A 16359-nucleotide genomic window follows, 5' to 3' on the forward strand; every position below is an offset into this window, starting at 1 on the left:
AAGATTCGTTCGAGATTTTTCAAATCGACACTTTTTTGATTGCGAACTAACGTTTCAGTATGGAACAAAAATTCTCGGTTGTGCCCCGCGAGAAATCTTTAAACACCTCCGACGAAAAAATTATTCTACCATCTCGAAAATGGTAGAACGTGTAAACTTTAGTACGAATGAAAATTCCACTGGATTTTCCGAAGAAAAGAAAAGAAAAAAACGAAGAACAAAGAAATAAAGAAAAAGAAGTAACGGTAGTACAGTATGGAGCATTTTGAATGCGAAAAAAAAAATGTACAAGCAACAACAGCAACCGGAGAGAGCTAGAAAAAAGAAAAAAAAAGAGAGAAAAAAAAATCTGTGAAACCTTTGGTAGATATATTCGAAAAAATCAGATCTCGATGGTATATCAACGCTTCGTTACTGTTACACGTTTCCCTTCGATTAGGAGCTACGAGTTTGTTTGTTTTTTTAATTAAAAGATACAAGTGACTTTCTATTTACATGCTACACCATATATAATCTTTGCTTCACTACTTATATATTAATATATACACAGCAAAGAATTATCATACACGTGTATTTCACAGTGGCGCAACAGTTAAGCCAGGAACACACTTGGTCCACGCCATGATTAAACGCTATACTTCCATTTTATCAAGTTCAAGCTAGAACCAATGCATACTATTATAATCTTACATATCACACTACACCCTCTAAAATCAACGAGTTCTCTGATCATCGAAGAATGCAATATAAAAAACACGTCGAACCGACAAGATGTTCATCGAATATTGAAATTCTCTTCTAAAATAGGTTTTCGCTAATCCTAACACAATAATAAAACTCATCGTCGACTATTTTCTATCCTTCTTTCTTTCCTTCCCTTTTGCTCTGCTCTGCTTTGGCTTTTTGTAATCAAAGAGTTAATCTCTAATGCCTAAAAACTATACAATTTCGGTGGTGCATCGGTAACATACCCTAATATTTGAAAAGTAGGGACGAGAAATTGGCCCAAGCTTCTCTTTCGTTTAATTTCCGGAACCGGATAAATCACACATCCTTTTAGAAAGTGTTTGAAAAACGGTCCAAGAGATCACGTTATTATTCGTGTCCGTTTATTCAGCGTCTCTTCTCACTCAGCCATTCGTATATTCTGTATTATCTCGATATTTATACTCCGGTTCGTTATTAGAAGGTTATTTCTCTTTTTCTTTTTCTCTCTCTCTCTTTTCTCTTTTCGTTTTTCGTAGCGACAAATTCAAAGTTGGGAGCTACAGAAGACAGAAAAACAAAAAATGCGACGATACTCAGCACACGACGTGATGTGTGGCGTGGAAGTAATGTGTTCACGAGAGTCAATATTCCATATATATGTATAGTTTTTTTTTTCCCCCTTTCCAAAGGCTTCACTAAATGTTCGAATGTATGATAGGTGAAATGGTGGAATTTTACAAGTTAGTAGATGGCACACTACCAGTCGACCTACGTTGCGTATCAAAACATATGTACAAATTTATATCAAATATTTACAATTTCCTTTAGATTCTATTTATCTCGTTAATAAATTCTAGAAATTATCATCTTATCTAAGTTTTATAACAATAATAGTAAGATGAAAATGAACTAAACATTAAGAATTGACCGATATCAAATGTTATGTTCTCTTTCTTCTCCTTTTTGTTTTTTTGCTTCTTTTTTTTATGCTAAACACTTTACATTCATTTTATGGCACTGCTCGGATGACTTCATTTGTATGTATGCCGTGTCCCCTTGCTGTCTTTTATTATATTACTTTTTATTATTATTTTCAGTTTCTCCTTTGTACATTTTTGCAAAAATGTGTCGAGATCGTTCGATCACTCATCTCGTTAATTTACACTTTTGCTCTAACTAGTTAACTTTTTTTCTTTTCTTTCCTTCTTTCTCCACTAAAGAAACGTCAAATAGGCAAGTACGGAGACAAATATGGTAATTCATAAACACGTTAAACTACATATACGAAAAATTTGTTTTCCTTGTTCGTTTCGTTGACCCGATTGTTTTCTACGTCAGGTGATAGCATATTTTCACGGGGAGATCATGTTCTCAACATGATGAAAGTAAGTTAACGAGTTTTAGTACGTATTCCTATTTTCTTTTCTTTTTTTTTTTTTTTTTTTAAGCTTTCCAAGCTTTTGTAGCATTATACAATCATCGTATTGAACAACTTTTCTTTTTCTTTGTTTCGAATATTTAAAAAAAAAAAAAGGAAACAACAAAAAACAAACAATAAAAGGTTATTGGATAACCGTTTAGACGAATAAATACAACGTGTAAAATATAAAATATAACATAAAACAAAATTAAAAACACAACCGAAAATTCGAATTTTTCTTCGTACGTGAGTTTAAATATCGCGCACTATCTTTCGAAGCGTGAAACGCACCTTTTCTTTTTTTTTATCTCAACCCTGAATAAAAAATCCGAATAAAAGAATACATCATCGTTGGATGTTAAAGCAAAAAAAGAAACCCTTGTATGGACGATCACGTGGACAAACGTATTAACACAAATGTTATTCACGTCGTAAGAAACGAGGAAGCAAAAGCAATGAATTTGTGAATGGCGGTATGCTTTTTTTACTGGATTATCGTTCGGTGAAACTTAGCGTTTTAGAAATAATTTTGGAAAAATTTGCTATTGTGATATCGTTGTTCTACTATAAATCGATATTTAAAATATAGAAATATAATTTGTAGTTTGTCGCAATAATATCTAAACGGTGTTGCAACACACACCAGTAGTGCGAATATATTAGAATAAAGAATGGGGGATTCGTAGTGCACTATTATTCTTTCTTCTTCTTCTTCGTCATTTCTTTCATTTTTTTTTTTTTTTTTTTGTCTCTTTACTTAATTTACAGCACCACAATGGACGCACTGAGATGAAAATCATATCTATCTTATCTCTTTAAACGTTACGAAAATAAATATATGACTTTCCATATTTTTCTTCTTTTTTTTTCTCTCGCTCTCTCTCTCTCTCTCTCTCTCTCTCTTTCTTTCTTTAGCATTTAAAAGAATATTAGTTCATTCTGTGCTTATGTATACAAAGTTCTGCGACTTCTATATAATGACAAGCATGAACCAGTGCTCTGACCCCATTCGCATGATAAAGCATTGGTGATAGCAGATCGTATATGGCTACGTAGCTTCCTCGTATTAGCAAACAACCGATATTATATGCTGCAACGTTCGTTCCTAAAATATTCTCTACTTCTTTTTTTGGTGTCTCTCTTTAAGGAAGTCAACAAAGATTCTTTTTTTTTTTTCTCTTGAAGACCGATTTTTCGTTTGTTTTGGAAAAGTGCCCGACTGCGAGATCAAACGTTTCACGCACGAATACCTCTGTAGCATATTGTATAATATACGATCACACGAAATAATTAGAAGAAAGTTTCGTTTTCTTTTTTTTTCTTTTTTTTTTTCTGAAAAAACTTTCGTTCTTTGGGACACTAGTTGTACACTGAATGGCAACAGTACAACTTCCAATCACAGACATCAAATACGAATGAATGTAAACTTCAACGTTGGCAATGATTATGAAAAGGGATGTGGATCCTATACCTTCTTGCTAATGTCAGTGTTCTTGCGCTTTCTGCCCCTCCCCCCCCTTGCTGCCTGGTCGTTACTCACAGGATGATTGGTTGTTGGCTCATTGTCTGTTAAGGTAGGGGTGTCTTTCGGGCTAGTCTGACCAGCTGGAGCAGAAAACCTCTCAACATATGTAGACCATTTTTCAGATACCGTAACTCCTTCCCTTTCTCTTTCTCTACAACTGTTGTCCATCGCCTCATCACCTTCCGTATCCAACAATTCCATTGTCATTTTACAGTCCTTCTTATACTGTAACAACAAAAAATTCTACCTATAGAACATCCTTCTGGTGATCTACTAAAAAGTATCGTTTTTTTATTTATATTCTTTTCATATCCATAAAATAATATTGCCAGCTGTAATTGAAAGATGCAACATTAATATTTACGAGTTACAATGCACTGGTTGACGATACATTAGAGATTTATAAAACAAAATTTTCATTTCTTTTTATACTAAGCTATAGAAAAAAGTGGTAGAATTAGCTGCCAATGATTAAATCATTTTTCAGATGATTTCACTGGAAAAAAAAAAGAATTATTATCAAATACTTACAATGTATATTTTGAAACAATTTTCGTCCGCCATAGCTTTCTCAGCTTTACGTTGATACGACATTTCTGCACCAAGTCTCATATACGCTGTAGCACACAAACCACCCGCACCACTACTTTCTTTTTGTTGACGTTGCTCTCGTTGGAACAGTTCCATACATTGCTGACATATAGGATCGGAAACCAAATGCTGCAACTGAGAATTTCATATTTTCGTTTAAAAATCCCATTTCAGCTATAAAATTATGCTAAGCGACCTGGAAGTTTTAAAACACCGATATGCATATACTTACTTGTCTCACAGCGTATGTTACAACCTTATCTAACGTAAAGGCAATATACGCGTGAATACCGAACATTTCTCGTAAGGTATCCTCATACGCGGTGCTTTCCATATTGCCATCTAGGACGTTCTTAACCATATCCAAAAATGCAGGATAGTAGTCTTCGATTTCGATTTCATCTGTATCAAGTATATCATGTAGGTTAAATTTTATTGAAACATACTTCATTGGCACAAACAAAACTACAGTGAATTCACGCTTACTTTTGGGTTTTAATCTTAATGCGACCGCCGTACTCTCCTTACGTTGTTGTTTATATCGCGATTCCTCTTCAGCGAGGGCGACAGCTCGGTCGTACATTTTGGTTAGTCTTTCACATAAAATATGGTGTAACCTCAAGAAGAGGTACCAATTATTGCTGCCCATAAAGAGCGTATACGCTTCTTCAGGGTCATTCGACATGGCATGGATGGGTACTTTGATATCAGGTTCGGTTTTAATCGACGTGGAAGACGGAATCGGAGATACCGGCGCCTTATTCCTACTCGCTTGGAGACCACCGCCCATCGGAGAGGTATTCATCGTTACTGACTGAGAATTGCTACATGCTGCTACACTGAGATCTTCCTTTTCATCTGTAACCGCAATGTAAGTCGTGTAAAAGAATTTAATTAGAAATAATATATATTTCGTATGAAATTTGATACAATACCATCTTCGTCTCTTTCGTCGTCGCTCAATTCCTGGCGTGGATGGAAGAAAAGATCAGGTATGAAATGCTTCAATAGAAGCTTTATTCGTTGCTTATCTTCCTTGTGGATGGCCGTTTGACGTTTCACGTGATGGATAAGGAGATTAGCTGCATCATCCAGAACAGACTTATCTTTATAAGGTAATACGAGGTGTGGGCCGCTATTGTTTTGGCCATCACCGCTACCATCGTCCACTTGCTCGTGCCTCTGTAAAATCAAATGTTCTTAAATAACGAGAAATACGTACTTAACTAAGGAAAGAAAAAGTGTTACAAACCTCGTCGTATAACGTTTCGATCTCGTTAAATAGGCTTTTAGATCTTAGTGCCTTCACGTCGTTTTGCTTGAAGTTGATACCCTGATGATCCAGAGACTTCAAATAGTACTTTTCGTTCTGCTCTCTCCAGATTTTATTAAAGCCTTTTTGTGCCTCCCGCCATTCTTCCTCTTTACTCTTTAGTCGACGAAGAACCACAGGTACCGCTACCATAGGATTTTTCTTAAGGCCATCTATAATGTCAGCAGCCTTATCGCCGTATATCCTCTTCAGAGCTCTCTGATGAATTGTAGGAGAACAACCACCGAGACAATCATCGAGCTTGAACTTCTGAAGTTCCTCTTGACTCATTCTACTCATTTTCTTATGGACTCCCTCTAGAACTCTGATCGTTGACGCGTTAGTTTCTATTACGCCATCCAATTCGAATCGTTCATCCTCGCAGCGATAAATGAATTCCTCGTACTGGGTTTTCCTGGATGTTACGAATGTACTGTCTTCCGACCAAGTCGGAAATGAAACCCATGTATCGTTAAGGACTTCTTTACACAACTGCGTTCTTCCTGTACACTTTGGTTGAATGTATGACTTTGGTAACGCGCAGTACGATGCCCCTAGGCGTTTGCATGCCGTATAGTCGATTTCCATTGCCAGGTCCCCTTGTGGTCGCTCTTGATGACTTCGTACAACATTATTTGGTAGCGCTTCAACGTTTAAGTTGCTACTCGTATTTGTTGTACTGGTGTTAGAAGATTCGGGCAAATGGCCCAGGAAATCTTTAAACCAACGTAAAAGTTCGGGAAAGCGACCGAGAAATGGCGTTACTAACTGCACCAATTCAGATTTGGATACTATTTCTTGATTGAAAAGAACCAAACATCTGAGGAAATTTTCGTAGACTTCTTGCGACCTTAACGCTTTACGAACCTAACAATATCGTCATTCATTTTTGTTATTAAGCACTTACATTATTATTTTTTACTGGTTATAAAAATTAGAAATTAAAAGTACTAACCTTATCGAAGAAAGCATAATCGTTCAGGCTGCCGTACTTTCCAGCTTCGGCTATTGTAACGCATTCACGCATAGATGACACTTTATGCTTTTTCAAGGGAGGTGGACCGTGCTGTATATGGTGAGAGTTTCCGGCTGATACCGAAGGTGAGAACGATGGACTTCTTTTCAATTGTCCCGTATTGTGGCCACATTTCTGTACACTATTAATATCTCGTATACCAGATCTATCTCGTTCTCGTTCACGATCTCTGTGGTCGCGACTTTCTCGTTCTATTGCACCAGTGCCGCTAGACTCTCGAAGATCTCTCGATATATTCCCCGAATTATTGTAAGGTGCTTTAGGTCCCAATGGTTTCTTAACGATTGTTGTGTGGTCATTAACTGTTGCAGTCTTGTTACTCTAAAATATTATCGATCGAAAATTAATTAGAGATTACACTCGATTTTTTTTATATTAATCTGAATTACACAAATTTTACCAATGAGCTTTGCTGATTAGTGGCGTCTGGCAAAAATTGTCCAAACTCAGCAAGCAAATCTTCTTGATTCTCGAATAACTTGGCAACTTGACTATAAACTTCTGCTTCTGTTAAGTGTTTTGCACCACCAGATGCACCAGATCCGCTTGTGCCACCCATGTGTCCAGATTCTTTTAAATTCCGTTGTTCTTTTTGGTAAGTATGCAAAATTTCTAAAAATCTTTTATATTTATCCGGTTGACCTTGGAATCGATTCTATAATCGTAAAACAGTAGAGGTAAGAACCTTTAATTGCATAACTTATTAAACAGTCTTATTCCTGTCAAACACAAACCTTAATTTTGTTGACGTAATTAATTGCGTGGTTAAACTCAACCGGTTGGCTCTGTTGAGTTTGCCCACTGGTTGGTATGCCATCTTGTGCCTGGCTTAGTGCTTGACTCACAGCCTGAGCTTGAGCTGCACTCACATGTGAATTGTTGTATGCTTGTACTGGCGGTGGTGAAGGTGCATGTACTGTTAAACTGTTATTGGAAATATTGTTTGCCAAAGAGTGATGTATATTCCCAGACCTGATTTTAAATAAAATATAGAAAATAAATTGCCAATTCACTCACAAAAATACTGTAAAATAATAAATATATTATTAACAATGCCATACCCTTGCATTATTTGTAAAACTGGGGGAGCTTTTGCTGGTTGAGTTGGTGGACTTGCAACAGGAGGTGAACCAACATTCACTGTGCAATGATGCTGCGACAAGGTAGCAGTATGCGTTGCTGTTGGACTTGGCATACTAACTGACACTTGAAACGCGTATCCTTGCTCATTTGCTTGTACTTCTATCTTATATCCAGGTGGAAGGAAGGTATTGAAACCAACAATGAGTTCAGGGTGCCCTTTGAATAAGTGACTCACTCTTGTTATCACTCCTGGTGTATCTATGCTTTGTGACTTAAATTCTTTCATAATATCCAGAAAATCATTGTACACCTGAAATTAATTATGCAATATGATTATCACAGTGTTCTTTGATCAAATCAACTCTTGATCAATGATTATGTTATATGTACCTGAGGCTGATCGCTGAATTTGTACTTCACTTGATCCAAATAAGACAACGCATCTTCTACTTTTAATCTCTGAAATTGTTGGGATCCACTACTACCACCCAGGTTTGTGCCTGGTGGGGTAGATGCTAATGGTGTTACATTTCCAGAATGGACCTACAAGGGGAACAAGGACATTTTTATACTGCACACTTTGTAAATAATTAAACACACAATATCTTTAGAAGAATTCAATTGTCATTTTCATTGTTTTAACCAGAGTACAAGTTTTATGCCAGTATCTTTATGTGATCATAAAGGTATCGTAGTACAACTTTCAATAAATTTCAACATCTATAATTTATAATCACGTATACACATTATATAGTATGAACCTTATGCCTTATTGTTGGTTGTTGCTGGGTATGAACTTGACTTTGTGTTCCTGGTGTAGGTTGTTGGGAACCCATACTATGGTTACTCCCACCACCTATTCCACTATGTAACCCTCCACCAGTATTTACATTGCTACTGCTACATGTAGAACTAAGTCCTGCAGATCCACTTCCCTGTAAAAAAATTTGTAACAATTGCACAATCTGCAAACCTGTTTATTAAAAAGCTCAACTGTGTTCCTGTATATAGAAATTCAAAATACAACAAAAATTACACAATTAAAAATAAGTGTACATATATAAATGTGGTCCTGTGATTATTGTCTGATTAATTAATCTTATTAACAAGTACAAAAAGCATGACAATTATTTATACAAATTTCATTCCGAAGAATTTGATAAAACTTCTTATTGTTCAATTTCATCAAGTACATGGTAATATAAAAATGAAATAATATTTGAAAACAACAACAATGATAATGCGTATTTATTTTACAAGGAGAAACATTCTATATAACACCATACGCATTACATCATATGGGCGCAAATTTATTAACGCGGCAATTACAAAAACGTAATAGGTGAACGTTTAATTCGACAGGCCGCTTTTAAGCGAATTAATTTCATTCATTCTCGCATCAGTTTGCTATATCGTGTATTTATACTACATAAAAGGCGATTATGAACGATAATTCTGCAAGAGAAAAAATAATTGAAATATATCGTCATATTTAAACAGGGACAAAAAAAAAATCGTCAACTAAAGAGAATAAATTAAAGAAAAGAAAAAAAATAAATAAAATAATATTGAACATTACGACAAGTGATTGTTTTCCTGCTCGTTACTGTTGTTATTATAATGTAGATAACACGCACCTTAATGGGGGACGGAGCCGCGGTCGGCACTACAATTGCTCCAGTGTATTGCTGTTGGGCTTGGGCAGTTCCAAATTGTATGCTTCCCGGCATTTCTTTCGAGGCGACTGATCGAACTGCTTGGCCAGGTACAACAACGCCTATTCCACTGCTTGAATGGTACTCCAAACCACCTCCTCCGCCACCTAAGCCACTTCCTGCACTCACTGACGAGTGCTTTAATGTTGCTGCTGCTGGTGATGCTACCTCGTCCAGCCCGCGAACACGTTTCATTGCAGATCACATTGGAAACGCTACGGATCGAGAGACGTAGCCGTTCAGACACATAATTCACCTGCATACTATTCTTGTGTTGTTTCACGGCGAATCTACGCGATACAGCCATCGTGTTCACGCTAAAGCTGTCACGAAACACAGTGCAGCAGCACAGTCAGTCGCTCGTACGCGGTGTATCGTTGCGTTTAGCGCGCCACAAGCAGACGGAAAAGGTGTACTAGCTTCGAAAGTGTTCGGTGCTGGTATTGTTTCGTTTAAGGTGATAAAGTGACGCGATCGACGATGCATCCGTACTACGCTATCTAACGGTGTACATAAATACATCGGTGCCGCGTAGAAAAAGCACTTGCTAAATTCGACGCTTCCCTTCTAGATCGATTTCAATTTACACCGGGCAGTGTTTGGAATTTTGAAAGCACCGCGCTCGATCATCCGTGTGACAGAACTTACGAGGAATCTAAAGCAGCGCGAGCACTTTTTCCCGTAACTTCGAACAAGGCGAAACTTTATCGCCATAAAGTATAGTAAAACGTCACGAAATTCAACAGAGACGTGAAAATTTCTTGGTATTTCAGCGAAAGGAATAGTTTAGAATAATAAATCATGGAAACTTCGTTTGTATTTCTGTCAGTTCTAAACACGTTGCTTCGGTGTGACCGTGTACGAAATTATTTCTGTACTACGATACACAATGACTCATTAAAAATATATTGTTCAATGCTGTAATTGAATTTTGAATATATTCTAATATTCTAACGAATAAAGTGAATTCGTTTTCTCAGTCGATATTAAAGTTAAAAATAATAGAATTACTCATACTTGAAACTGTTATATATATTGCATAATATTAAATAATTAAAACACGCGTGGGTATATTTTTTAGTTTATGTGTAATTATGGAAATAATTGTTAATAAATCATAAGTTAAACATAAGCCTATTATGTGGAAAATCAACTTGTAAAGATATTTAGGTAATATAACCTCACACAAAAGGTGCTATAAATCATTCAGAATTAGACCTCTATAAAAATTTGGGGGAAAGGAAAATTTCTTTTCAATAAACAATGACACTCATTATCATTAATTAGTACTGCTTTAAATTTGATATTTATTGCATGGGTAACTATTTATCACTGTTGTATATCTTCAACTGCCACACTGTCATATGTACTCCTTTCAATCTTGTGATTTTCAATCAGTTTTTGATTAAATAAGTGAAAATTAAATTAATAAAAGTATACATAATAAGGAAGGATAAAATATTTGAAGAATGTACCTTACTAAAAATGAAGGTTGAGTTTCAATGTACTCTCTATGCAATATTTCACTTTGCTTATACACATAATATAAGAAGTATTCCTGCATGATTACTCATAGTTATAAAGAAATATTTCTCGCTGCTGTTACACATTACTTGAATCCATGAATGTATCATTTTATTTTTTATATATCATTAAATGTAACTGTAAAGGGTACATGGCCCATTTGCATTCACTTTTACATTTAAATTTCTAAAAGCGCAACTGCGATTCTTTATTTAGTATTTGATATTAGGTCATCAAAGCTATAAAATGTACCTGCTTTTATTATCATCATTTTGCTGAAATGAGAGTCAGAAAAGGAACGTAACAATGAAGAGGCAAATGGAAGAACTTTAATATGCATTAACCAATGTAATACATTAAAAAACACATTACAGCAAATGATTTGTACATAATGTAAAGCAAAAGTTACAGTATCCGGTTAATCCAAATGATATCGAATTACAAAATGGGATCTGAATCGTATGATTGAAAGAAAGTTGCACTGAAACTCAAAAGTGTGTTATAAAAATAATTATAACCTAGTGCTTCTATAGGACAGTCTACATCCACATAGTAAGTTTATAATGACCTTGCATGGGTATAGAAATGTCAGTGACTTAGAGGAAGGAAAAAATGTAACGAAAAATAATAGAAGATTTACGTACCAATTTCCATCTGAAAAGAAGTTGAACGTCCTTGCACCAGGGAATTTCGAGAGAAGTTATCCAGAAGCAAGTGGTCGAGGTTGAAACGGAGCTGATCGCGATGAAAGTTGTGCTGTTCCACGAGGAGATACGAGCGTCGGTGGAGTTTCTTTCTTCGGAAAATTTCGATCGCGGTATCGGCCTCGCGAGGGGAATTTCGCTGGGACAGAGAGACGAAATAGAGCCGGTAAAGCCAGCTGCACGGACGCGTACAGGCCGTGCTGCGAAGTCGTCGAAGCGAGGTTTGTCAGTGTTGCACGTTTCCAAACACTTCCCGGCCCTCGACGTTACGCAATATTCCACGTAAATACATAACACATTTTCCCGAGAGCTCCAGTGAAAATATTCGTCCTGCGGTGCTCCTTTTATAAAGTCGTCACCTCGAATGTCGTACGCGCACTTGGTACACCGCTTTTCGTCGTATTGGTCTTCTTTTCCAGTCGTCCAACTGACTTTCCGCACAAAAGCTTTGGCTCCGTTGTTTTTTCACGACCAAAAAATCGACGAAGCCTTAACGGGCCGGTCGGTCTGGTCTTGGACAGGAATTCACTATGCTTTCTCTGATCTCCCTCTCAGAACCATCGAAATCTCGTCGTGTGAGTGAACAAACTCAGTAAAATGCACATTTTCGCGAGTACGACGATGAATTACCGCACTTTTTAAAAAAAAAGGCAAATGCAAAAGGCATACTCGCACTCTCTCGAGGTACAAGGCAAACTATTGGATTTTGTATGGCAAACAAGGAACTGACTGGTCGTATAGCGGGATGAGGAAGGTGGAGGGGATCGCGCAGGACCGTATTCATCCACTAAGCGTCTCTGTTACCAACCACTCGGGTACCTCCTGCAAAGCGTACGTGCCGCAGGTCTCACGAGACTTCTCTCTTCGAACTTTCATTAATTGTGCATCGATTATTCTTCAGTACTTTTTTCACTGCTTCCACGGCAGAGATGTTCTACGCACTTCTAACTACTTTAACATGTCCGGAATCACATGGAATGTAATTGCTACGAACAATTCTCTACGAATGATTATTAACAATGACGAATTGTATACATAGTCGTATAAATTTTTTGAAATCGTATTTTTTTTTTACGGTTATCGTTTGACCACGCTTTCTAGTTGTTCACTGACAGTTTGAGTTTCATAGAATTTCAACCAATGCAATACTTATAATTTCAGTCACTGTTTATGTCTTTTTATCTGTTATATTATCGACATATTTTTAGGCGAATATTGCTGTAATAACTCGCGTGTATTACGCGCAGTATATTAATATTTAAGATATAAAGTGTTTCTTACAAAACAGCTAATATCTATAGATATAAATACATTGAAAAAAAGAGCACACGAATACTCTCTTGAATAACATACCGCCAAAGTTTCATTCGAGCACTTGTACACAATACGAACTTCTCGCAGTCACATTTAAGAGTTATCGAGACGTTAACAACAATAAAAACTTCACACTTTGAGACTTCTGTTTGCTCAAACACTATTGTAATCTTTACAGCATATGGAATTTTAATTACGCCATAGAGGACGGCGATTTAACACATATCGACGGGATACGCATGATTTTTGTGTAAACTAGAGTAATAGCGCGAGGCATTTTATGCGAATCGTATAGTACGTAAAAGAAAAAAAAACATTGCAGCCAGATAGTACGATACATACAACATCGCGTACAACACTATTTCTTAACAAAATGTTTTCATAATAATTTCATTCCTTTGGTTTCCGGTTCAAATAATTCGATCATGTGAGTCCAACATATCGTGATGAATTACACGAAAAAGATCGAATGAGATTTCTTCGGAAAAAGTTGCATCGCGTCCCGAAGGAATTGAAGAATCGCAAGGTGCCTAATGTGTCGTGAATAGATACAGCCCTGAAAATTGTGGCGGCGAAGCCGCCAAGAGGCGCGCGCAGTCCACGAAATATCCAAGCGTTTCCCCGCGGCCGACATCTTCGCGCGGCCAACAGCTGTTCCGAAAGGCGAGCGAACTCCCCATCGTAATCTGGGTCATGGAAACTGCGCAAAATGGGTTGCACTTGCACCAAAATCGCGCATTTCGTCGAAAACCGGCGGATCGTCTCGGGAATTTCGTCTAATCCTATGGACTGAACTAGCACGCGATACGTTGCTATCCACACTATAAAATGCCATTCGAAATATGCAAGCTCTTGCGACCAGCCGTTGCATATCTGTCAACGTGCTTGACTGGTTCCCGACGAGAGAGCCGTGCGTCGATTGGCCGACGATTTTCGGACATCGACCTACGCGCGAGCCTCGAAACGTGCTAATCACAGGAAGCAAGTAGACGATATTTCGCCAAATATCCACCACGTGCACGTGAAAAATCACGCTCTATCTTTTATTCAAATTCGTCTCCGCAAAAGATTCCTTTATCGACCCTTTCGATATTCTTTGACGCGTCAGAAGCTCGCCACAACCGCCCATTCGTTGCGCACGTAAAACGTAATCGGAATCTATTGAATACGTATACGTATACCACGTGATCGATTCGGTACTTCTTTAACCTTTAATATTTGTAAATTTGTAAGTTCTTTTTGGAATCACTACTAGCATTGTTGTACACGTGTAGTAATCAATACACACGTGATTAAGGTTAAATTGATGTTCGAGAAACAATAAATGTTGCATTAACTTTTATATGCGATCCTGTAATCTGTCTTCAGCACGTTCAATCGAATAAGAATTTTTTGTTTAACAGCTATTTATCGTAATATTGTTATTCGATAGTTTGCCAATTAATAAAAACAATTTTAAAATACCTATTTCGAGTATTATTTCGTATGTTAATGCGCCAAAGAAAAGTAAACAATGAAATAATTTTTCACTATTGATATCAGAGTACTGAAGGAAAAACACAAATTTGTTTCCGACATTAGCAATTATATATATGTTTAATTAACTTTTGAAAAATTATTTTTAAAATGCTGTCGTTTACATAACATTTTATGCATTAATTTAATAGGTTTCCTGAAATTTATGTTTGCTAAGATGATATGAGATAAAACTGAAGAAGAGAAAGAACATTTTGAATAATAAAAGTTGAAAATTATTTATTACAATAAAAGAGATTCAGAATGTTTAAAAAAGTAATTGTAGGTATATCTGGTGGAGTTGATAGTGCTGTAGCTGCATTGATTTTAAAAAACAAAGGTAATTCTGGAGTATTAGAAAATACAGTATTATGTACCAGTTGATGAATTAAGAATATTAAAACTAGAATTATCAAAGGATTTAATGTCACTGGAGTGTTTATGAAAAATTGGGACATTAGAGATGAAACAGGGATATGTCAATCTGAAGGGGATTATGAAGATGCACAACAGGTGTGCAAACAATTAAAAATTCCTCTTGTTGAAGCCAATTTTGTAAAAGAATATTGGACTGATGTGTTTAGGTATGTATACCTGTATATTTTACTTCAAAATTAATATTTTATCTATATTGATGTTTATAGCTATTTAACAGAGGAATATGAGAATGGAACTACACCAAATCCTGATATTCTTTGTAACAAGTATATTAAATTTGATCAATTTTTCAAGTTTGCACGTACAGAGCTTCAAGGAGATGCTATTGCAACTGGACATTATGTTCAAACTAGTTTTGGGCCATGTCTTGAACATTTTAAACCAAATACTAGTAAGCATGACCTTTCCTTAAGTAATGTAACTAAACATCTTCAATGTATATAATTGAATCTAATTGTTTGAAAATTTTTTTCAGATGTCAAACTACTTCAAGGGAAAGATAAAAACAAAGATCAAACATTTTTCTTGTCTCAAGTACAACAAGAAGCTCTACGATATTCCATGTTTCCTGTTGGAGAATACTTGAAAGGGGATGTTAAAACAATTGCTCAACAAGCTAATTTGGATATAATTCTTAAGAAGAAAGAAAGTATGGGTATATGTTTTATAGGAAAACGAAGGTTTAAGGACTTTATATCTGAGGTATAGTGTAATAATTTCAATGTATAGTGTTATTATAATTGTGTATTAATATTTTTATTATATTTACAGTATTTGCCTGACAAACCTGGAAATCTAATAGACCTAGATACTGGTAAAATAATTGGAAAACATAGAGGTTTTCATCATTGGACTGTAGGTCAGAAACTGAATCTTCCAAACTTCCCACTTGCATACTATATATACAAAAAAGATATTGAAACAAATAATATTATCGTAGTATGTAGAAATAATGTAGTATATCAACTAATTATTTTATTGAAACAAAATGTTTATATCTGATAATGTTAATAGGTAGGAGGAACAGATCATCCAGCACTGTATTCTGATTTTGTAGTAACAAATACCCCTCATTGGATATCATCTGAACCAAGTGAATTTAGTAGCTTTAAATTATTTGATTGTGATTTTCGTTATCAACATAGAGATACCTTAATACCTTGTACAATCCATCAAAATTCAAAGAATCAATTACTGATTCACGTTAATCAACCATTGAGAGCAATTACAGAAGGACAGGTACTAGTTTCTTTATTTATGGCATTTGTTAAATTATCATGTAATAACATTTGATCATAAATAATACTTATTACGATTATTTTAGTTTGCTGTCTTGTACAAAGGAGAAGAGTGCCTAGGAAGCGCCGTAATAACATTCTGTGGTCCATCGTACTTTTCACTTAAAGAAGAAGTACCACCCCAGATGTCTGATGAAAAACTGAAACCAAAAAACATATCGGACACGAGTATGTAA

The 16359-nt window shown here is 36.0% G+C and overlaps 2 protein-coding genes across 2 annotated transcripts in view; one reads left to right on the forward strand and one right to left on the reverse strand.

The window, feature by feature from the left end:
- LOC108572198 (paired amphipathic helix protein Sin3a) overlaps positions 1-9585 on the reverse strand; it is a 12841-nt gene extending 3256 nt beyond the window's left edge. The window contains exons 1-13 of the mRNA XM_017934398.1: positions 9313-9585; positions 8437-8610; positions 8066-8218; positions 7654-7985; positions 7327-7564; positions 6993-7247; positions 6512-6913; positions 5497-6423; positions 5180-5426; positions 4731-5102; positions 4477-4646; positions 4185-4379; positions 3669-3878 (exon numbers count right to left, since the gene is read on the reverse strand). Of these exons, the coding sequence (XP_017789887.1) occupies positions 3669-3878; positions 4185-4379; positions 4477-4646; positions 4731-5102; positions 5180-5426; positions 5497-6423; positions 6512-6913; positions 6993-7247; positions 7327-7564; positions 7654-7985; positions 8066-8218; positions 8437-8610; positions 9313-9585 (3948 nt within the window). The remainder of the gene's footprint in view (positions 1-3668; positions 3879-4184; positions 4380-4476; positions 4647-4730; positions 5103-5179; positions 5427-5496; positions 6424-6511; positions 6914-6992; positions 7248-7326; positions 7565-7653; positions 7986-8065; positions 8219-8436; positions 8611-9312) is intronic.
- A 5099-nt stretch (positions 9586-14684) lies between these two features.
- On the forward strand, positions 14685-16359 carry LOC108572187 (mitochondrial tRNA-specific 2-thiouridylase 1). Its single transcript, XM_017934387.1, has 7 exons — positions 14685-14787; positions 14866-15031; positions 15092-15276; positions 15361-15587; positions 15657-15824; positions 15900-16124; positions 16210-16359. Exons 1-7 carry the CDS (start codon positions 14712-14714, stop codon positions 16357-16359), a joined length of 1197 nt encoding a protein of 398 aa, XP_017789876.1. The 5' UTR covers positions 14685-14711.

The sequence above is a fragment of the Habropoda laboriosa genome, unplaced genomic scaffold (genome assembly GCF_001263275.1).
Source record: "Habropoda laboriosa isolate 0110345459 unplaced genomic scaffold, ASM126327v1 scaffold107, whole genome shotgun sequence".
Taxonomy (NCBI): Eukaryota; Metazoa; Arthropoda; class Insecta; order Hymenoptera; family Apidae; genus Habropoda; species Habropoda laboriosa.